The sequence below is a fragment of the Orbicella franksi genome, chromosome 7, assembly GCF_964199315.1.
Source record: "Orbicella franksi chromosome 7, jaOrbFran1.1, whole genome shotgun sequence".
NCBI classification, from domain to species: domain Eukaryota; kingdom Metazoa; phylum Cnidaria; class Anthozoa; order Scleractinia; family Merulinidae; genus Orbicella; species Orbicella franksi.
In genome coordinates, this window is record NC_138151.1 from 10,479,076 (window position 1) to 10,500,921 (window position 21,846).

The 21,846-nt window shown below is 40.3% G+C and overlaps 2 protein-coding genes across 3 annotated transcripts; one reads left to right on the forward strand and one right to left on the reverse strand.

The window, feature by feature from the left end:
- Positions 1–637: 637 nt before the first annotated feature.
- Positions 638–2,061, forward strand: LOC145493768 (trace amine-associated receptor 1-like). Its single transcript, XM_081473224.1, has one exon. The coding sequence runs from the start codon at positions 829–831 to the stop codon at positions 1,996–1,998; it is 1,170 nt and encodes a 389-aa protein (XP_081329350.1). The 5' UTR covers positions 638–828; the 3' UTR covers positions 1,999–2,061.
- A 2,389-nt stretch (positions 2,062–4,450) lies between these two features.
- LOC145493401 (protein O-mannosyl-transferase TMTC4-like) lies at positions 4,451–21,654 on the reverse strand. Of its 2 annotated transcripts, none has more exons than XM_081472868.1 (18): positions 20,953–21,654; positions 19,256–19,343; positions 18,237–18,346; positions 14,825–14,926; positions 13,284–13,451; positions 12,140–12,342; positions 10,389–10,563; positions 10,119–10,175; positions 9,578–9,649; positions 9,121–9,200; positions 8,714–8,765; positions 7,463–7,518; positions 7,099–7,162; positions 6,507–6,584; positions 6,314–6,428; positions 5,450–5,562; positions 5,216–5,285; positions 4,451–4,892 (listed from the first exon to the last, which is right to left on the reverse strand). In XM_081472868.1, exons 1-18 carry the CDS (start codon positions 21,559–21,561, stop codon positions 4,735–4,737), a joined length of 2,370 nt encoding a protein of 789 aa, XP_081328994.1. In that variant the 5' UTR covers positions 21,562–21,654; the 3' UTR covers positions 4,451–4,734. The 2 variants fall into 2 exon arrangements, with proteins under 2 accessions (XP_081328994.1, XP_081328993.1); XM_081472867.1 differs by having other exon boundaries at positions 13,284–13,454.
- Positions 21,655–21,846: the final 192 nt, after the last annotated feature.

A 21,846-nucleotide genomic window follows, 5' to 3' on the forward strand; every position in this document is an offset into this window, starting at 1 on the left:
ATGACCAGGAGATGTGCATTTGTTTGCTGGCAAGTGACCTGAAAATGATTAAATCTCATGCTGATGTGGTAAGCTTTGATGAGCATGTGTCTTATTCCTCGACCTTAATGAACTTACATGAGCGAAACGAACAACTTTTAATGAACGAAACAGCTATTGAAAACAGGACAAACCTCGGCACCATTGTATGACATTGTAATTTCATTTTTATAATTTAGTAACATAGCCCACTACAGCACACGGCCAACTGTATCGAAGCTACAAAGTTTCTCCGACACTATATCAAATTGATTTTGAGAATCACCAATCACAGAAGACAGAAACTTTCACAGTCACCAACGCTCCTGTCATTCAAAACTCAAATCAAACGGTCTCCAATGTTGACCTCAACTGCAAGTTTTCTGAGCGTATTTTTGAACTTAAGGCAACGTCATAATAATGACATGACGCCTTGAATTGCGTTTCATAGTTATTATTTAAGAAATAGAAAACATGTACCGCGCATATCTCTATCGAGTTATTGAAACACGAGAGGAAGTTCCGGAGAACGAGAAATGCTGTGGCAACACAAACTGACAGGCGAGTGTTTCCACAGCCACCAAACACTAATGGTTGATAAGTGTGCGACAGCTCAGCTAGTCGGATGGCGGCATAAGTATACTTGCAGAAAAATACTCATACGTGCTATAACCTTGTACATTATAGGATTAAAGGCACAGAGCGACTTCAAAACTGAAGATTCTTTGTTCCTTAAGCGACAGAGGCGGCGGGTAATTTTACGGCCACTTCAGGTCTCCAAAAGAGATTCATTCTTCATACCATAGCAACATGCACCTAAACAACACCAAAGCAACCATCAGCTCTTCCAACGCAACACTTTATTGCCAGTACGCACCTGACCTAACGTGGGACTCAAATACCTCCACTTTTCCATGGATTATAGCCGTTTTCATACTCATTGCTTCACCCCCTACCATTCTTTTGAACGCGATGGTGATCGTAGCCATAAAGCAAAAGAAAGAGCTACAAAGGCCCTCAAGAATTATGTTATCAAGCCTGGCTGTTACAGATCTTCTAATTGGTGCTATAGTAATGCCGTTATCTGTCACTGTTAATTTCTTAGTAGCGCGTCAAGTTTCGTTTGATCATACATGCATGTTACTCTTGGTGAATCCTAACTTAATGCTGTTTGCCTTCCTGGCTACCTTAAATCACTTGACGATTATTGCTTGGGAGAGGTACGTTGCGATACAAAAATGGATGGACTACAAGTTTACCATCACAAATGGCCGCCTCAAAAAACTGGCGATAGCCGCCTGGCTCTCAGCTCTCCTCGCAGCGCTTCCAATCTTTATAACCATCGTAACCGGTGGGGATCGTAAAATTGTGATAGGCTTGTTTATGATGTGGACTTGTGTGGTAGTAACCCTTTTGATACTCATAACATATTTTTATCGTAAGGTATATCTCGGAATGCGCCAACATAAAATAGACCAAATCCGCAAAGCTGGAGTCGCCGTTCTCGTGAATGTGAAGCTTGAATCCAAAGTTGCCAAGACGACTGGCTTGCTAACTGCTGTAGCAATATTCTCCTTTATCCTATTTCCTCTTTGTGCCATTTTGCGAAGCGCTGTTCCAGGCTTGCCTGGATATCTCGCTTACCGGCTCACAGAGGCAGTGACGCAGTTGAACTCTCTATTTAATCCTCTGCTTTATTGTTATAGAGACAGCCATTTCAGGAATGCTATTCGCGAGCTTTTATACATAAAGAAGCCTCAAACAATCCAGCCAACAGTTCCTGCCGTTCCATTTCCCAGGCAAAGGGATCTGTTTGGGTCGGCAAAGCTGGACAACGTGGAAAAACCTTCTCCGCGTGTAGCACTATCAAGATCCTGCAATCTCCCGCTGGTTTTAGACTCTGCTAATAGAACACCAAGTGAAGCCATATTGAAGAAGTCGTCGTCTGCTCCCCAGTTGATAAATGCAGCAGCTCCTTAAATGGCTTAAAGTTGCAACAACCATTTTTCATCGTGGCAACCAATGCAACAATCCATGCTGATAGTGGCAAGCAAAATAAAGCGAGAGAAAAAAATCCTCAAAGCGTGGAAGATGCTAAGAAGCCTGTTGTTGCACCACATCTAATTAGGAATATTAGTCAAGATCGAAATCCAGAAACGATATAAGTATTCCCAACGTTAAATTTGCTAATCTCGAGCATTTCGAAGCGGAAGGACCCAAGGCGCAAAAGAAAGACCCAGAACAGCGCCATAAAGTTATTGGTCCCAGTTGAAGCATCGACGGTCTAGACAGAAGGTGCGAATGGCGGTAGCAGGTCATAGAACATGAAAAAACGCATACTACCTAATGCAAAGATTTTACATAATTTGTGATTCAAGACCCAAATTGATCATTACCCGGATCACATGTAGCCAGTGGCTCATTGATCCGTATAAAACGCATGATGCTGTGCTTAATGCTGTCGATTAACAGCTTGGGGTCGTTTTTAATTCCCTTTTCAACTCCAGTTCTTGGACTGTGTGCATTTGCCCAGCTGGACTTGACCAATCTCGTTCCAGAGGCCACGAATTGTTAAGGCTAATACCGAGAAGCGACACTTATAGGAGGAACTGGAGGGTGAGCCAGCATTAAGCCCAGTTTAAACACCGAGTTTTACATGCGCCGAACCTCATATTAAGTATAATAGAACGGCACAAATTCGACTTGGACTCATAACTACCTATTAATCGAGCGCGAGGTCTTCATCAATCATGGGCAAAATCTCAAACCGAGACCTCGGCGAGGTAAGGCCGAGGCAAGGCAAGGCCGAGGTTTGAGATTTTCCCGTAAAGTTCGGACGTTCGACGTTAATAACTTGTTTATTGTATGGCTTTTTGCTTTGCTTTTACGTTCCCATAATCGAATCGTGGGCATTACGGGAGAATAATGCCTTAGAATTTGCCAATCAGAGCTCGTTTTATATCGGCTACAAACACAAGATATATAATAATCATACATAATACTGCAGATACATAATATAAATTATATTTTACCTCAAATTAAATTAAGTTTGACGCCATTAGATTCGACTTCAGAATCAACTTAATCATTTGAGTCGCCTCACATGGGAAACACGGTGGCCATATGGGGCCTGTTTCTCGAAGGTCCCGAAAAGTTTTCGCACCCGGAAAGCCATAGCAAAATCTCAAACCTTACGATTACAGAGCTGTTTTAGTCACATATTCTTAATATGAACAGAAGTTCTCTTCGTACAAGTAGTTTCAGGCGTATACACCTCTCCGTTTTTAGATACAGATGAACTAAAAACGGTTCTTTCGGGCCCGAAAAGTTTCCGGGGCTTTCGAGAAAAGGGTCCATGGTAAGTGCGCTCGACTCCGGATCGAGCGGTCCGGGGTCGATCCAAGGCTACTTTGACAAGGTTATGACGAGATTCATTGTCAGAAAAACAGGACCAACGCATGAAAAACTGAACAACCAAAATTGCCGCCATGTTTTTTACATGTATAAACAGACATAGTTGAGGCAGATAGGAGTCCCGGGGCCTGGGAATTGTCTTCTTTTTCGTGCATGGGTGCAGGGAATAGGCCGCCGAGTAAGAAAAAAAATGTCCAATCCCTGGGAACATGCCCGGGGGGCGGGGGTGGTAGCAAGTGGACGCATAAAGCATGAATATAAGGCTAATATATTATACACTTTTAATGAAAAACAAGTGATCCCTTGGGAAACAGTTAGTTTTGTGTCCCAAAAAGTCTTGATGTTTCCCGAGACGAAGTGTAAATTAAGAAACATTTTCTAATGTGCTTCAAATTTGCTGAAAAACATGTAAGGCCCTTTTCCATTTAGCCTACAGGAAAGGCAGATTTGCCCCGCTAACCTGCCTCTCTTGCAAGCTATTTCCATGCTTTGAAAATTTTGCTTTCAATTTTCGGAAATTTCCACTGACGAATAGAACGGCATTTTTCAAAATTTCCGGAAAAGAACACAACCGAAGTACACCGAGATTTTGGAAATTTCTTTCCGTTGCATTTAACACTTCTCCCAGAATTTTCGGTTGAATGGTTCTCTTTTCGGAAATTCAACAATTTCCGGATTTTCTGGAACTTTTCCCTGGAAATTTCCGAACCATTTGTCCCCGTTTCGAAAATTTCGGAATCATTGGTCGAATGGAAAGCGCCCTTTCTCGGGAAATTTTCATACCATTCGTCCATGTTTTGAAATTGTCGGAATTTTTAGCTGAATAGAAAGCGCCCTGGGTTTCTAAACTCATTCACCTTACCGTAATCTCCTCCGCAACCGTTTTTTGGGATGTCACGCAACGCTCCACTTTTCGTGACATCCCAAAAAACGGACTTCCTTACCAGGGAGAGGAGTGTTCTTGTTGGCTAATAGCATCATGAATAATTCATTAATTAAACAATGCAAGACTATCAACTTAACTGCTCATCTCGTTTTATTTGACAAAACATTTAAATAAAACAGCATTTCATGCTAAGAAATTTAAAATACTGAGCAAAATAACTCCCTCTCGCGGCAGTAACTAATTCGTCACGCAAGTCCTGTGCCCAACAATGAAGCATTGCGTGACATTGGGTACAAAAGTTACGTGACCGCCGAAATAACTGCTATCTTTGCGAAACAAATTTTGTAAAAAGTTACGGTAAATTCGTTCAAACGCGTACAAACTATACAACGTGGTAAAGGATTTTCCTGTTGCCGTTATTTTCCTTTGGGTTTTCCGTTGCCTAACAGCCGTTTCGTTCTTTTGAGTTTCTCTAGGTTGTCGTAAACGTTTTCGCTCTGAGGATCCAGTTTTAGCGCCTTCTTATAGTATTTTGAAGCTTGGTCGTGTTTACCCCATCTATGATATAGCACCCCTGTTAAACAAACAGAACAATTGAGAAATTAAGAAGTAATATATCAAGCACGACAGACAGTGTTTCAACGGAAAATCCAAACTCCGAAAGTTGAAAATACAACGCGCAGCGGAGTCTTTTTGACGAAATTCGGGGTGTTTGGATAGCCGATGAAACACTAACCGTCTCGAGTGTTCGATATATCTTCTCAATCGAAAGACAAAAACTAAGCAGTAAACGGAGAAATAAAATCGTCAAAATCCATGAGTCTGAGAAGTAGATTTTCACACTTTGCCTAAGCCCGAATATACAACTGTAATCGAGGTTAAGGACGGTGTTCTTACCCAGATTTCCATGAATTTCTGCAGAGTTAGGGTTTAATTCCAACGCAATTAAGAAATGATTTTCAGCTTCCTGCAAAACAAAGAATTTTTTATATTCAAAGGTGGTTATTCTTTTGCGACAAATAAATCAAATGATAAAAGTGAAGCCTCTTCCACTAAACTCGGTAAAAGAAACTAACTGAGGAAACTTCGTGAGATATAATATATATATAAATTCCATCAAAACCTGCGCACCTGGAATTCTTCCTTCTGTCCAAGCATGTTACCGAGGTTGAAGTATAGTGAGGATTCATCCGGGATGTACTTCTTGGCTGCCATGAGCACAGCAATCGCTTCATCTCTGTCACCTAGTAGTAAAAATAAAGACGATCAAGGACTTCGCACTTTGTCAATAAAAGAACAAACAACAAGAAAAAACAACAGAGAACAAAATTTGTTCAAACATACGAGAGCAACTCGCATTAAGAAACTTAGCAGTTTCGTATCTTTCGAAAGGGGCGTGTCCCTCAGCAAATGAAGTCCACAATTGAACAATGCTAATTTGAAACGTTTTGTCAAAACCCAAACCAAACATGGTTGCTCAAGCAACTGTCCTTAGGTTTCCCTTCAGTTACGTCTTTTCCGGTGCCTCTTTTCCCGTGCGAAAGGACTTACCACCAGCCTCTTTCCCATGATGTCTGTTATTCTTGGGCAAGAAAAGAGACCCTGGGAACGAGGTGGGCTTGTCACCTCCACAGCGTCATCGTTCCCGCCAAAATTACCGCTTATCGGTAACGTGTCAAATTTTCAAACAAGTCTTGCAAATTTTCGCTTCAGACTCTTACAAACTTCCAGACCAGGAAAACCGGTGATGGCGTTGAGTTTTTCCATTTAACCGCTGTAAATATTTTCTTGCGCTTGCATTTCCTGCGTTTTGCGCGGGTGAAACTTTCCCGCGCTTGTCACTAATTACATGTTTTCTCGCGCTCAGCGTTCCCAACATGTTTTGCAGCACTTTGCAATTGATTACATATTTGCGCTTCGATTCTACCACCGTTTCTGTTTCTGTAACAGCCAGCTTCGTAAAAGCCTTGAGAAAAATTCTTCTTAAACGCGTACCTGACTTTTCAAGAAGCAGCGCATGATTCATCCATGCTCCCACGTGATCGTTCTTTAAATTGACAGCTGCTTTAAACGCTGCAATGGCTTCTTTGTGTCTCCGTTGGTCAATGTACTGAAAGGAAAGTCGTTAACATGACTTGAGTATCCTGTTTATTGTTTTTATTAGTGAACGAGGTCAACGAGTTCTTACCAGATTTCCAAGGTTGAAGAAAGCGTCTGGGTATACTCGTCTGTGTTGTATGGCGTTGATGTAGCATTTTTCCGCTTCCTAACAAAAAAATGATCAGTGAGGACAAAGTGCGTTGCAAAAGTCGGTTGTTTTAAGTAATCGGTCACACTAAGAGCCATACTAAGTCGCACAGAACGCTGCGATAACTGACGCTTGCAGCTACAACATGTCACGTCGGGGGCAGATTGGCTGCGCTGAAATAAGTCACACTAGGATCTACATCTACAATACAATGCGATAGGAGTTACTATGGCCACTGTACAGGAGCTATAATGCACCACGCTAGGAACTACTGGAGGAGCTAGGAGCAGCAATTAGTCACTCTAGGAGAATTGGAAACACGACAAGTCATGGCAAAAGTTCACGCTTAGAGGTACAATAATAAGTCACGCTAAGAACTTTAAGTCAAGTCAGGAGCAATAAAAGTCACAGCAGCAGCTACGATAAGTCTTCTTTAATATAATAGGTCACGGTAGCGAATACCATAAAGGTCACGCAAAAGCTTACTGCATGATCACGTCATTACAATCAGTTGATTTGTTTTTCTACTCACGTCACTTTTATGGAGTGCAGCCTTGACAGTTCCTAAGTTCATCCAGCCAGCGGCAAATGTATTACTGTTCACAAAACATCATCAGTTAAAATATTAACGATATAACAGTCACAATGATCCAAATGACGTTATCTTTTTAAAAGAAAGAAAGAAAACCTAAGCTCTTTCACTTAAGCCTCGCTAAAATCATGTAAAGAAACTACAGACTACAAGGCCAGTCAGAAAATTTTAAGCGTTTGTAAAACCTGTCGGCCTTCACCCAGGTCATCGCGGTCTTTCTGTTTCGTGGAGGTAACCGAGACGAACGGTCAGGTGACCAGAAACAGAGTATGGAGTCCTAGGAACTTAGCAATAATTAACATACCTTATTTCCACGGCTCTTTCTAAAAGTACCTCTGCTTCTTTATATCTTCCATTGTCCTATCAATTGAACAAACAACTTATGTCTACTGATTGACTTCAACTACAACACAACGCAGTCGTGGAAAAAAAAACAATTCTCGTAAATGTACACCAGACGGACTTATCCGACGGACTTCTTCCAATTAGAAACACACACACATCTTCATATAAGTACAGGAACAATTCACGATGGATTTTGTCCAATCAGAAATATCACGTGCGCAAAGAAAGTTCTCGAGAAAGAAGCAACTGCGTTATCGCAGACAAACAGACGGACAGACAGAGAGGCAGACAGGCAGAAAGACAGGCAGACAGACAGACTGTCGGACAGACAGACAGACAGATAGACAGACAGACTGTCGGACAGACGGAGACAGACAGATAGACAAACAGAATTATTTTTAAATATGGCGGCCAAAGGGTTGCACACGCTTCCCCTTCTCCTCGAAGGCCAAAAGGCAATGAAAATAATATACTATTGATCCCAGACTTCTGTTGAAATGGCTTTCTTTCAGGCCACTGCACGCACCGTTGGTTTCATTTACGGACTCAAACAAAAGTGATCACGTGATGACGAATTTCATGATCGTGTGATGAGTGAATCTCTGCCGTCGGGGAAGTGCTTCACAGTTTGCTTGCAAGTTTGTTGAGTTTCGCACTTTCTAGCAAGATACGATCCAAGATGTGTTACAGAGAAGAGGTCGACAGAGGGAAAATCCATCGCATGGATAAGAGTTTTCCTCGAACTTGGTACTTTTGAGAAATTTGCAACAGCCGTGCTGCAAACTTTGGCCATCCGCGCCGAGAGATATTTGTCATCATGTGATCGCTTTCTTTGAATCCGCTGCTGAAACCAACGGTGCGTGAAACGGCATAAAAAAAGCCATTTTAACAGACGTCTAGGATCAGTAGCAGTTAGAGCGGTTTTCATTTGCGTGTCGAAAAGGAACTGGTTTCACATCAACTACGCAACACGATTGGCTTTAAAAACTCGCGCCATTTTTTCATCCAATCAGAAGCAAAACCAAAACCAATCGTGACTCGTTCGCCCGCGTTTTCCCGGGTTTTGCGTCAGCTACATGTAATTAGTTCGAGTTTTGATTGGTTCACTGCATTGTCTGCGTCCTTTGTGATTGGATAGAGTGATTCCTTTGGTTTTGGTTTTACGACACTCAAATGAAAACCGCTCTATGAAATAAGATTCAAACTCTACCTTTATGAGGTTTCCAAGATTATTCAAAGCTTGGTCATATGTTGGATTTAACCTGCTCAATACAGAAGAAAAACAAAGAAACACATTAAGAATAGACAAACATTCTAAAAAACTAGTAGTCTAAGACATGGTCGGGTCTGAAAAGCCAGGTTGAAGCCATGACCAGAGTCGTTGTTCAAGACACTTTACTCGACTCATGGTATCTCTCTCCACCGATATATTATAAATTGCTGCCAGCGAATTGTTACCTGGGACAAATGGGGTGATATTCAGCGATAGCCGTACTGGTATTCAGTGTCTGTGCAAACAATTTTCATGCTACAAAAACTGGACGTAGACTCCAAACTAATCCATAGGATCCAAATAAATGAACGTATATTATATTGCTATACTTAACACATGTGTACCTGATTGCTTCTCTATAAAATTTCTCGGCAACTTCTACTTGTCCCTTTTCACCTCGTACTTTACCAATGTTGTAATGAACCTGTTAAAGTGAAAGCAATTGCAATTATAACTGATTTGTGTATTGTTCCACCTGTTCTATTCACAAACTCGCGCTTGAACATTAATTCTCTTCATTTATATTGTGAGAAAACAGCCCAGCTGTAGCTTATACATCATTATCTGCGGCACAGTTACCACAATTAGCAACCTGCTTCCTTCGAAAAAAAGCCGACCCTCCAAACTTAGAGCAAAACTTCCTTACCATGGCGAACGCCATCATACGAGTTCATCAAAACCCACAATCAAATTTCTTCGTTACTATCATTACCTAGTACCTACGTAGACGCAACAAACCTTTGAGTCATTAACAGCGGATCTATGACGTAATTTGTATCAAAGGTTAGATGTTCCCGTTACCTTAGCATTGAGCGGACAAACGAACATCCCGGAAGTGAATAGAGTGTCTTCATCTATCCATTCAGATGATCTCTAAAGAAAAAACAAACATATGTAAAATATTAGTTTTAGTTCACTTTAAACGAAAGTCGTCTGTGAAAAAGAAGGGAGCAGGTTGACAGTTTTGATGAACTGTTAAAAATGTTTCTCGTTTAGGATCTTGTGTATTTAAGGCATCTGTGGGCCGAGTATCGGCCAACTCTAGCCGGTGCTGGGACGCAACGTAAACGAGGGCAATTCGAATAGAGAAAATAATTTAATATTTGAATAGAGAAAATAGAACTCAGTAACAACTGAGCCGACCAAGTGACGGTAGAATATAGGCCACGTGTCGTTTAAGTATCGGCCGCTTGTCGACCGAGTATCGGCTGACATGCGTGTCGGTCGAAAGGCAACCGATGCACTCGACATGTACGCCGAGTTTCGGTTGACATATTGACTGACTACCTGCCGACATGTCGACCGATAGTGTCGGCAAGGTCCGTCATTTCTCGTTTCTTACCTGTATTGTTCGAGCCATGTACAAAGCTATAAGCAAACCGATACCGAATCCTAATACCTAAAGGAACAGAAAAAAACACATTGGCATTTCAGAAAGTTACCAGTTACATTAACTCTTACATTTAACAGATTAGTAAAAATTAGCGATAAGAACGAACGACGGATCGGAGTCGCCATGGCGGGGAGAGCTACTTTTGCGGCCCATTAATCTCAGCAAAAGACGAACTTGCAAAATAGAAGGAAACTTTTGGCCAATAAGAATATCGCTCACCTTCTTTCCCAAGCGCTTTTTGCTCAGTAAAATAAACCCGAGTACAGTGATGATACAAGACCCGATACTGGAGAGATACAGCACTCTTTCTGCCACAACAAAACCAACAGTGAAGAAGATATTCGATGCTGGAAGGAACGGAACAACAACTAAGGCGAGGCCCATGGTCAAGATCCTAAAACAAAACAAAAAATGCGAGCAAGTTATCTTGAAGAATTGTGCTTTAGGAAGATGGACTAGCAGCGTTTTTATTGAAGCCCTAAAATGGCTGGACGAGCTACAGTTATGCCAAAGTGGTAGTGCATACTGCGAGCAGTCTCCTTTCCTCGAAAATCCGCGGGGAAGAACGCAAAACAAGTAACCGCGCGAGCGTGATTGTGAGCGTGACGCGCGAGCGGCGATGACGCGGGCTTCTCTTTTCGCTCGTCTACGCGCTACGACGCTCGCGGCATCACCGCTCGCCGCTCACACGTCACGCTCACAGTCACGTTCGCGTCATCGCCGCTCGTGCGTCACGCTCACAATCACGCTCGCGCGGTTACTTGTTTTGCGTTCTTCCCCGCGGATTTTCGAGGAAAAGAGACTGCTCGCAGTATGCACTACCACTTTGGCAGGCACACAGCCACTACTAACGGAAAGATTACAGATAAATTCCAAGGGAAATGATATGCAGGTTTTTAATAGCTTTAGCAGGCATACAGGAATGCTAAAAGGACCAGAAGCCTTGGATGAGTTTAGGCTAGTAATTTCATTCTGTATCTCCACTGCAGAAACAGGGAAAAGCATAAAGCTGTTTGCCTGCGAGGACCCAAGAAAGTCTAGGGGATCGATATCAACTTGAGGAATCTCTTCTGCTAACTTTCTGCCAATTTCTGAAAAATAGTTATTAAAAGCTGAAGCAATAGCCTTGGAATCAGTAATTACATTATTGCCAACAACAATTTTAGAGGGAGAGTTGAATCCGTTTGGCTTTCATTTTTTTGTGTGCACATTTATTTTTTTCTTTTTCGTTCTCTGTATGTGTGTCTTTGTCTGTGTGTGTGTGAATGAAATCGTGTCCTGTTTTTTTTTTTTTTTTTCATATATTCTGTAACTTTATTGCAATATTTTTCCGCTTGACCCAGCCACTTAGCTCGATTAGCCTTAGCTATTTCTACGTGGCTGTGCTCTGTTTTTCATTGTTATTTTTTCACATTGCATGTATTTATTTTTATTGTAAAATTTTTCTGGGAACGAAATAAAGATTGTTGTTGTTGTTGTTGTTGTCTTTCCCACGGTTTTCGAGGAAACGAGAGGCAGCTCGCAGTCTAAAGCATAAGCCGGCAAACCCAGAGGTAGTCAGATGTTGATAATTAGCGCCTTTTGCTAAACATTTTCCTAACAAAAGGTGCTAATTATCAACAGCCTACTACATCTGCGTATGTCGGCTTCTCCTTATGTTTCAGTGGTTATGCGCTAGTGAAAATCAGCCTTTAAACGACTGGTTTAAGAAAAGGCGCGAACAAAACGAATCGTGGCTCACTCACACACGTTTTCCCGCGTTCGCGTCAGCTACAGGTATCTTATCTTTGAGTTATGATTGGTTCATTGGATTGTTTATGTCCTTTGCGATTGGTCAAAGTGATTACGTTGGTTTCAGTTTAACGACACTCAAATGAAGACGCTCTAAACCCAGATTTACTTATGGACTAAAATAGTGAGCAACCTTTCTGGCAACAATAAACCTCAAAATGATCACAATTAAACCATACCGTTTTATTTGTAAACTTTTTCCGCACACGCAGTAAGCGAGAAGTGCGAGCAAGACTGTCCACACACCAGCAACACAGAGCATGCGCAGGTCAAAGAACGATTTGATTAACGGCACGCATCCCATGGACCAATCAAAACAAAGCCACTGTGGAACGATTAGAAGCCAGGCATTGATGGCGTATAGGTAGTTATAGTTGATGACCTTTGAAGAGAAGCAAATACAACTTACACAAAGTTAACTCATCAGTGTGTTAATATTGGTGAGGGGCATGTTTAAAACAAGGAATGGCGAAATGACGAATGGCACTGTGGTTTACCTAAACAGCGCTCAGGTTAGCTTAAATATCAGTGCCTCGACAGTGGTTAGCACTCAATAATTGTAAGGGTTAACCCTTTCAGACACCTGTATCCCACATTGATTCTTACTCGTAGTGTCATTTCGTCAGTTCACCATTTCATGTTTTAAACACGCTCTTGGTGGAGAGCTTTCTTTCTTGCAAGTTTCTGGACCCACCTGCAGGCGAGGTCCCGATAAACTCTGATAATCTTGCAAAAAGAGAAATGAGAGAAGAGGCCAACATTCCCCAATACGGACCGAACAAGCTGGTTAAACAGAGTATGTATAGTGATGGCTCTTTGAAAACTCTGCTGGTAAATTTAATCCCAGCGACCATTCTCGGTAAAAACACACGACAAAGGTAAGAATTTTCTTTCGTTTTTCAGGTCGCTTTCATGAACGTTCAACTGATGCTGTCCACCAAAAGTTAAGGAATGTGTATTTTTACTAAAAGATAGGGGCGTTCATTCGTTTAATGTTTTGACTAACCAATTCACTGAAATTAATTGGTGAGCAGCCCACCTTGACGGTAATGCAAAATTTGGACCGTTGAGGGAACCAATCAGACTTCTCATTTGCTTCTGAGCAATAGTTTCAGGTGGTACTGTTTAAATACTGTACAGGCTGATTTTAAGTTCTGTCTGACCACACAATTTATGAGCTACCGCATAAACACAGTGCGTTCAGGTGGGGCGGTTTGTTTTTCAAAGGTTAGGTATTTTCTGAGAATTTGGCCTCTGCTACGATTGATAGGGGAAAATGAAACAGTTTTTGAAACTTGTTTATGTGAGCTGAGCACCGCTTACCCTCATAATAAGAGACTTCTCAAATGATGCAGGATTATCGACCACTTGAAATACTGGAGTTGAGGAGCCCATGACATGCCAACGACCAAACAGAAGAACAATGCCAGTGATAAACAGAACTACTTGCCGACGAATGAGAGGCTTTATCCACAGAGGTGGCTCTTCTTTCTGCTGCAACAACACAAAGCATATAACTGATAGGATTTCAAAAATAACTCACAATAATTATTTTTCCAGTAGGACAACTCATAAGGTTGCCATTTGTCCTGACCTCACACGAGTACTACTGCTACTCTAGAACAGGACGGTACACGTCCCATAATGGAATGATATTGTGTTTATCCAGTACCGACTAAAACGATATACGAATACTATCAAGTTAGTGTCTTTTTCTCTACTCTAGTGTTACATTTAGTATAGAAAAACCTATGTAATTTATTATATACAGCCGTTTTTTTCTCTATCATAATTTTTGTAAACAACGTCAATCAATAAAAATTAATAAAATAGAAAAAATGTTAATAATAATAATAATAATAATAAATAATGGAATGATGAGGCTTATGATACTAGTTGCTTACTGATTACTATAATTATTTTCCAGGTACGCAAGGCATGCAGAGAGCTATGTAACCGTTTTCCTTTTCACACGTGATGCTAGTGAGTTACTGTTTAGAATAACAGGCAAGCAAAAATTGGCCTTTTCGGCGATATGGCGACCATTTTGAATTCTATTGTTTCAAATAGCTATTATGGGATGCTCAGGGGGCAAATACATGCGCATAGAGAGCTATGTAGTTGTTCTCTTTTTCTCACATTGCAAGCCTTAAGTATGAGTCAGTTGCTGGTTAGAATTAAAGGCAAGCAATGCGTGTAGAGAGCTTTATAGCTGTAGCCCTTTTCACACATTACAGGCCTGTGATGCTAGTCAGTTACTGATTATAGAATCATAGGCAAGCAATGCGTGCAGAGAGTTATGTAGCTGAAGCTCTTTTCTCACATTGCAGACCTATGATTCTAGCCAGTTACTGGTCAGAATTATAGGCAAGCAATGCGTGCAGAGGAATATACAGACTTATGATACTAGCTGCTTATTGATTATAGAATCATAGGCAAGCAATGAGTACAGAGAGTTATGTGGCTGAAGCCCTTTTCACACATTGCAGACCTATGATACTAGCTGCTTACTGATTACAGAATCATAAGTAAGCAATGCATGCAGAGAGTTACGTAGCTGATGCCGTTTTCACACATTGCAGTTCTATGATACTAGTTGCTTACTGATTATAGAACCATAGGTAAGCAATGCATGCAGAGAGTTATGCAACTGAAGCCCTTTTCACACATTACAGTCCTATGATACTAGCTGCTTATGGATTATAGAATCAAAGGTAAGCAATGCGTGCAGAGAGTTATGTAGCTGAAGCCCTTTTCACACATTGCAAGCCTACTGAGACTGAGTAAACATTGCATTAGGCACATAAGCTCCTGGCCACGGGTTTTTACATGCAATTGATGTGAGCACATCTGGAGCAACATACTTTTAAACCTCCATTCTTGCTCTCTTTTGTAAAGATTTTTCTTAACAGCAACAGTGGATCAATTTCACAGACTACTATGACATCATACACACAACAGATTCCCTGCAAGGTAGAAGGAGAGAGTCACTGGATTGAACAACTGAGGTACTCTAGTCTAATACTTATGATATTACTACACTTAAATACAATTTTATTCTCAGATTTGCTCAACTAAAAGTAAATTTAAAAAGAAGTAAAATCTTGGTTAATGAGAGAAACCCTTCATTCTACTTTGGCAAGACATTTGTTTATAAATGTATGCTATGGCTGTGACAAAACAAATTCCAAATCTAACCCATTCTGTTACCCCCAACCACAAGAGGTATGGTAGACTAACAAGATACAACAAGTTAATCAATTGATACTAAAATTTGTTCTAGAGTTAAGGTTACATGTAACTTTAACATGATATCCCTGATAATTGAAGGGGTGAGTGCAAAACCATGCTAAGTGACGATTTGGGTGAAAAAAAAAATTTTCGCGAAAGGGCTTGAATTTTTGCATGTGGTCTTCAATGTAATAGAAAAACGCGGCCCTGTATTTTTGTCGCTGGATTTTGCTTCGTTTTCGAGTTATAACGTATGCAAAAATACTTGGCTTTTCCCAGCCATGTCTTTAGGAGTTTATTTGTTGAACAGCAAACAGGCAGACTGTTTATAGTGTATGAAGTCAAAATCAAATCTCACAGCATATATAGAGCGGAAATCTGGGAACAGATTGTTTACATCGGCTATTGTGACGTGAGCACAACACGTGAATCGATCGAGCGGCAAACGAAATACCATCGAACTAAAAAGAGATGTGCTGCATTAGAGCTCTGTCAACTAATATCTTAAGCATTGTGTTAAAGTACCTTGTGTGCCTGCCTGGTGGTTGAGAGGCATCATAAAGCCTCGATAAACCCGTAAGTCATCAGCACGTTTTAAAGAATCAAAATGTGTTCTGAAACTTCGAAGGTAGCTGATATACCGTAATCGTGTTATCGGCGTTCGAAGTCAGATCGAGCCAGGCAGCAAAGTCCAAGAGCAGTTCTTGCCCAAGAAAAATACCCTCTCGTGAGTTGTGGCCCATTTGCCAAGCGTTGCTAGTGTCAAAGTTTGGAAAGCGAGAACTGGTTTTTGAGTGATAAAATTTGTCTTGTATCGACCGCCATGTTTTCCCGCGCACGAGGTGTAAAGAGCCTTCCCGGCATGCATTGCGATCACGTTCTGCTCGCGTTTCTCGAACTGGTAACTAGACTGTTTCGGCTTTTTTCATTTAAAGATAATAATGGCCAACACGTAGCGATCGATTGTAACATAGATCTGTGATCCAGGTTGCTTTGATTTTATTTCATATCGGCATGATTTGTAGTGTTTTGAACTTCTGGGATCAGCGGACATGCAGATGTATGGAGACCCGTACGTTGCGCAGAAGGGTTAATTTGTTAAACTGTTAGGCGGTGCGTGACATAAAGCTACGATCGCGTTTGTCGAAAAATATGTATTATCTCGTGATTTTTAGCCCTTTAAGACGTTGCTGTATTTGGAAAAGTGCTTATTTGATGTTTATTTGTTCAGTGCAGATAGTCATTGTCCTAGATAACCAAAGTAAGTTCCAGATGTTAACACTATTTTCCGGCCGCCATATTTTACCTATTTAAACCTGAAATCAACATTTTTGAGCTTATACGTTGCGTGAAATTAACATTTTGCTGTTTTCTAAGTGAAATCAACATCCTTGCCGTCACGCGTTAACGTGAAATCAGCATTTTGACCTATTTAGAGCTGAAATCGACATTTTTGAGCTTATACGCTGCGTTAAATCAACATTTTGCTGTTTTCTAAGTGAAATCAACATCCTTGCCGTCAAGCGCTACCGTGAAATCAGCATTTTGACCTATTTAGAGCTGAAATCGACATTTTTGAGCTTATACGCTGCGTTAAATCAACATTTTGCTGTTTTCTAAGTGAAATCAACATCCTTGCCGTCAAGCGCTACCGTGAAATCAGCATTTTGACCTATTTAGAGCTGAAATCAACATTTTTGAGCTTATACGCTGCGTGAAATTAACATTTTGCTGTTTTCTAAGTGAAATCAACATCCTTGCCGTCACGCGTTAACGTGAAATCAGCATTTTGACCTATTTAGAGCTGAAATCGACACTTTTGAGCTTATACGTTGCGTGAAATCAACATTTTGCTGTTTTCTAAGTGAAATCAACAACCTTTCCGTCACAGGTTAACATGAAATCAACATTTAAACCTTTTTTGACCTGAAATCGACATTTTTGAGCTTTTACGTTGCGTGAAATTGACATTTTGCTGCTCTCTAAGTGAAATCAACATCCTTGCCGTCAAGCGCTACCGTGAAATCAGCATTTTGACCTATTTAGAGCTGAAATCAACATTTTTGAGCTTATACGCTGCGTGAAATTAACATTTTGTTGTTTTCTAAGTGAAATCAACATCCTTGCCGTCACGCGTTAACGTGAAATCAGCATTTTGACCTATTTAGAGCTGAAATCGACATTTTTGAGCTTTTACGTTGCGTGAAATTGACATTTTGCTGCTCTCTAAGAGAAATCAACATCCTTGCCGTCGCGCGTTAACATGAGTCAACGTTTTAACCACTTTTGACCTGAAATCAATAAATTTGAGCTTATATAAGTTGCGTGAAATTGACATTTTGCTGGTTTCTAAGTAAAATCAAAGTCCTTGCGGTCGCGGCGGGCCGATCCTTTGTTATAATAAACCGAGGCGAGACTTCGACTTATAACAAAGGCTTGGCTTGGCTATTATAACAAAGGGTCGGCTCTGTTTATCATAACAAAGGTCCGGCTTCGTTTATTTGAAGACCTCGGCGGGAAAAGGGCGCTAGGTATTTTAATCAAAAGTGAACTTTGTCGAAAACGCTCCAAATTTCCCATACAGTTTTGTGTAGGTATGTTTAACAATGTCCCGTAGTTTTTCCGCTAAGCTTCGCTTCGTTTTCGAGATATTGCGTATGCAGAAAAACCACTCGGTTTTCCTAGCGGCGTCTTTATAAACGAAGCAAAAACCAGCGACAAAAATACAGGACCACGTTTTTCTATTGCATTGAAGACCGCATGCAAAAATTCAAGCCCTTTCGCGAAAATTTTTTTTTTCACCCAAATCGTCACTTAGCATGGTTTTGCACTCACCCCTTCAATTATGCCAATTTTTTAGGTAACAAAATGTTGTACATGTAATTATAATTATGTTTTGGCTTAAACACATAATGAGGACTATGTTATAGATCTCTACCACCAAACACATACAATCCATTTGCATTAGTTTATTTAAGATGCCGAATGCCAGGTTTTCAGACCACACACTAAGCTAATCAATATCAGTAGAGAATGAACATTTACCAGAACAGTTATCCCTTGTTCCTTACAAAGCATCGCTATACAGCAGAGTACCATGCTTAATATGAGAGGTTTCCATGGCAACTTAACAGGAGGTCTAACCTCATCATAATCTAAACATAGCACAAAACAAAATAATTATTCTGACTCATAAGAAATTTTCATGCCAAAAATTTTCATGCAGGCTTTTGCATTGTCTTACAGAGGTACATTTACATGAGCTGATGAATGAAAAACTGAAAACCTTGCTGTTATAGAGCTAGAGACCTCACCAAATTCTCATTTGAAACTGGAATCTCTAAGTTACACAAGTCTATAACAAACACTGCTATTAATTTACCCCTGCCCATGTTTATCCCAGTTTTATTCAGCAGCAGCAGTTAAGACTGAAACTGACCATAGCCAAAACAAATAAGCTTTAAGGAAAACACTAAATTCAAAATGCATTCTGTGAAATTCTGCTTGCAAGGAATCAATGGAACTAGAAAGTATTTATTAACACCATACTGGTAAGAAAAATCCCATTCCATTAATTTTCAACACACATTTAAATGATACGTACAAAGTTCTACAAGACAAACTACATGTAGTTTAAACGTCCTTGACATGGTGTACAGAACAGTAAGTAATGCAATGGCTGTTCTTGAAGCTAAAAGTAAGCACAACTAAACTTACAGGTAGGCGCAGTGGCCAAGGGTTAGTGCGCCCAACTCCAGACAGAGCAGCCCAGGTTCGAGCCCTTGCCAGGGACATTATGTTGTGTTCTTGGGCAAGACACTTCACTCTCACAGTGCCTCTCTCCGCCCAGGTGTATAAATAGGTACCGGCGAACTTAATGCTGGGGGTAACCCTGTGATGGACTAGCATTCCATCCAAGGGGGAGTAGAAATATTCCTAGTCAAATCATGCTGCAGAAACTGGGATTATAAAGCTCTGGCCTGATGGGCCACTTGGCTCATAAGCAGACTTTATCTACAGTTTATTAAACTTAACATAGCTAATAAAGTAGAAGAAATACTCACCAATATCACAGCATCTTACATAACACATAAATGAGAGAATAAAAAAGAGTGCACCCAAAAGATCGGCTCTACCAACCAAACCTGAAACCTAAGAAGACAATTAAAATAGGATATGAAGTATAATAGTCATGCTGGGCAAGGACACAAAGTGTCAGTGCCCATGCTAATCTCAAAATTACCTTATTTTGTACAGTATTCTCCAAGAAGAACTTCAGGCCTTTACCTAACAATTAATCAGGGGAAATTTGGAGGTGTCACTTGTAGTTTGTTAAGTCATGTGACTCCATATTTCTATGGCAACCTTGTGACAGAAATCTGGTGGGGTTTTTTCCATTTCCACTGTTCAGTGGTTTCATTTTGATCATTTTGATTATTTTGTTGACTGGTGGTTGTCTCATTGTTTCAGGTTAGTACGTGTCCTTTGATGAGTATAGGCAATCGTATAAATGTGATTAGTATAGGTAATTGTGTAAATGTGATTCCAATTAACAATTTACACTCTGAGTGACATTTGAAAGTTCTCTCAAAATTGCAAGCCTACAGCCTTAAGGCAAATGCAATTTGAAAGAATTTTCAAATTGCTTGTGAGTTTTCATTTATGATTACTCATTTACATGTATTATCTGACTAAAAAAGTTAAAACAAACACGTGTTAATTTGCACTGCAGTTCAAACTAAAAATTAATGATATAAAATAATTATTACTGGCCTGCCCTCAGTCAATCACAATGAAGTAATTTACACAGTCATACAATAATAATTGTGTGAACAATATTTGGAAGCCACAAAGTGTTCTCTTGCATTCAATAACATTAGCAAGTATATGTTGGAGGATATTAGCAAAGAATAGACCTTTCCGGCATTCCACTTCAGTACGTACAAACAATAGCACCAGAGTGAGGTTGGGGTGGACATTTCCATACATTTGCTGTATTTATGTCCACCCTGACCTTGACTCCATGCCATTGTTTGCTGGAATGCAGGGAAGGTCTATTTTCTTTTCACTTTTGTCAGATCTAGATAAATAAATTGGAGAGGGGGAGAGGAGGAGAGGGGAGGGCATAGTCATGTTTTATAACAAATAAAAACAGTGATTTCATTATTTGCATAACTAATTGCCTCATGGCCACACAGTCATAGCTCATGAAAATTTTTGATTTCAATTTTGTGAGAAATTGTTACTGAATATGATTAAATCAACCACAAGAAGGCTAATAGCCATGAAAAATATTATGTGTTTGTGTTGAAAAACATGTTACAGCTCATAAAAAAAAAACCCAAGCCACCCTCATGTTTGGAATTTAAATATCTGGGGATTGGGTGCAAACTATCAATATTGACAAGCTACTGATATTCACCAAAGAGATTTTATGAACAAGTAACTGCAAAAAATAATAATTTACTAGAATAATAAATTAAGTTGGAGTTCACATTGAAATTAGTCTGGTTGAAAAGACTAGTGTACTTGAAAAACGTCAACTTTACATGGAAGAAAGTACTGTAATGAACCAACTTTGAAACTATGAAAAATTTAAACGTTGGGTAGTCAAATTCAGTAAACCTGCCAGCAAAATACTCGACACCGGAGAAAATAGCATAAATAAGTCATCAGCTGTCAAAATTACCAAACTTTCCCACGCCAAGGTCAAGGAAATAAAATTAACCGTTAAAAGAATTCAAGAAATATTTATACTTACGCTTTCTGTGTGAATTGGATGAGCTGCAAACAGAACGGCGCAAACAAAACTCGCCTTGGGCGCGGAAAATTGAGTTCTTGTTGGTGCGGTATCATAATAAAATGTGATTTTATTTCTGCCACCGACAAGGATAGAAAAAAGTTTCAGACACAGAATTGACACCGCAGCGTGAAGCATGACATTGAGAAGATGAAATCCCCAGGGTTTAAGTCCTCCTGCCAACCAATAATTGAATCGAAATGTCAATATTGTGAGAGGTCGATAGCTCTTGTGGCTTGTATTTGAACTGACGTTCGTACCCCAGAAGTCATGAAGAAATAATTTTCCAAGCGGGATGTCGGGATTCAAGTCCTTGTTACCCACAATTGCTTCGGAATCATCGAAGACAAAACCACCCTTGCATGAATTAAAATAACATAGTACAGAGACACAGGAAACAACGACAGATGCGACTGTAAACGAAAAGTTAGGAACGGGCAAATCACTGTCGATTTCATCGCCGTCCGTGGCAAAGTCCAAAGAATTTGAAATCTCGCGTTCCTCTCCAACCGAATCTTTTGCAGATTTCCGTCGCAGCTTGTTGCCATTTCCCCTGTACCTGGATGCCATGAAACAGGTCTGTTATTGAGCTAATTTGAGGCAATTTTTTAACCCAATTTCCAGCGGGTGTAACGCACCATTTTTCAAACAAAGCGCGTGTTTACCCGCACCCGTCTGGCGGGTTCTTACTTTCTCGGGAGGGGTAAGTAAGCAGACCAGCCAAAATGCGGCAAGAAAACTCTGCCAAGTGTAAAACTGTTTTGCACTTATTGCTTGTACTTCAAAATAAGCTTAAGATTATTTAAATGTAATTAAACTGGAAAGAAACTCTTTTCTCTTTTTGACAATCTGGAG

Excerpts from the sequence above, each read along its gene's own strand:
- LOC145493768 (XM_081473224.1), top strand. The coding sequence starts at position 829 with ATGCACCTAAACAACACCAAAGCAACCATCAGCTCTTCCAACGCAACA.
- LOC145493401 (XM_081472867.1), bottom strand. The coding sequence starts at position 21,561 with ATGGCATCCAGGTACAGGGGAAATGGCAACAAGCTGCGACGGAAATCT. Across the intron at positions 10,564-12,139 it reads AAAAGTTTACAAATAAAACG|GATCTTGACCATGGGCCTCG; the intron begins GTATGGTTTAAT and ends GTTTTGTTTTAG. Across the intron at positions 4,893-5,215 it reads AGAAATTCATGGAAATCTGG|GGGTGCTATATCATAGATGG; the intron begins GTAAGAACACCG and ends TTTGTTTAACAG.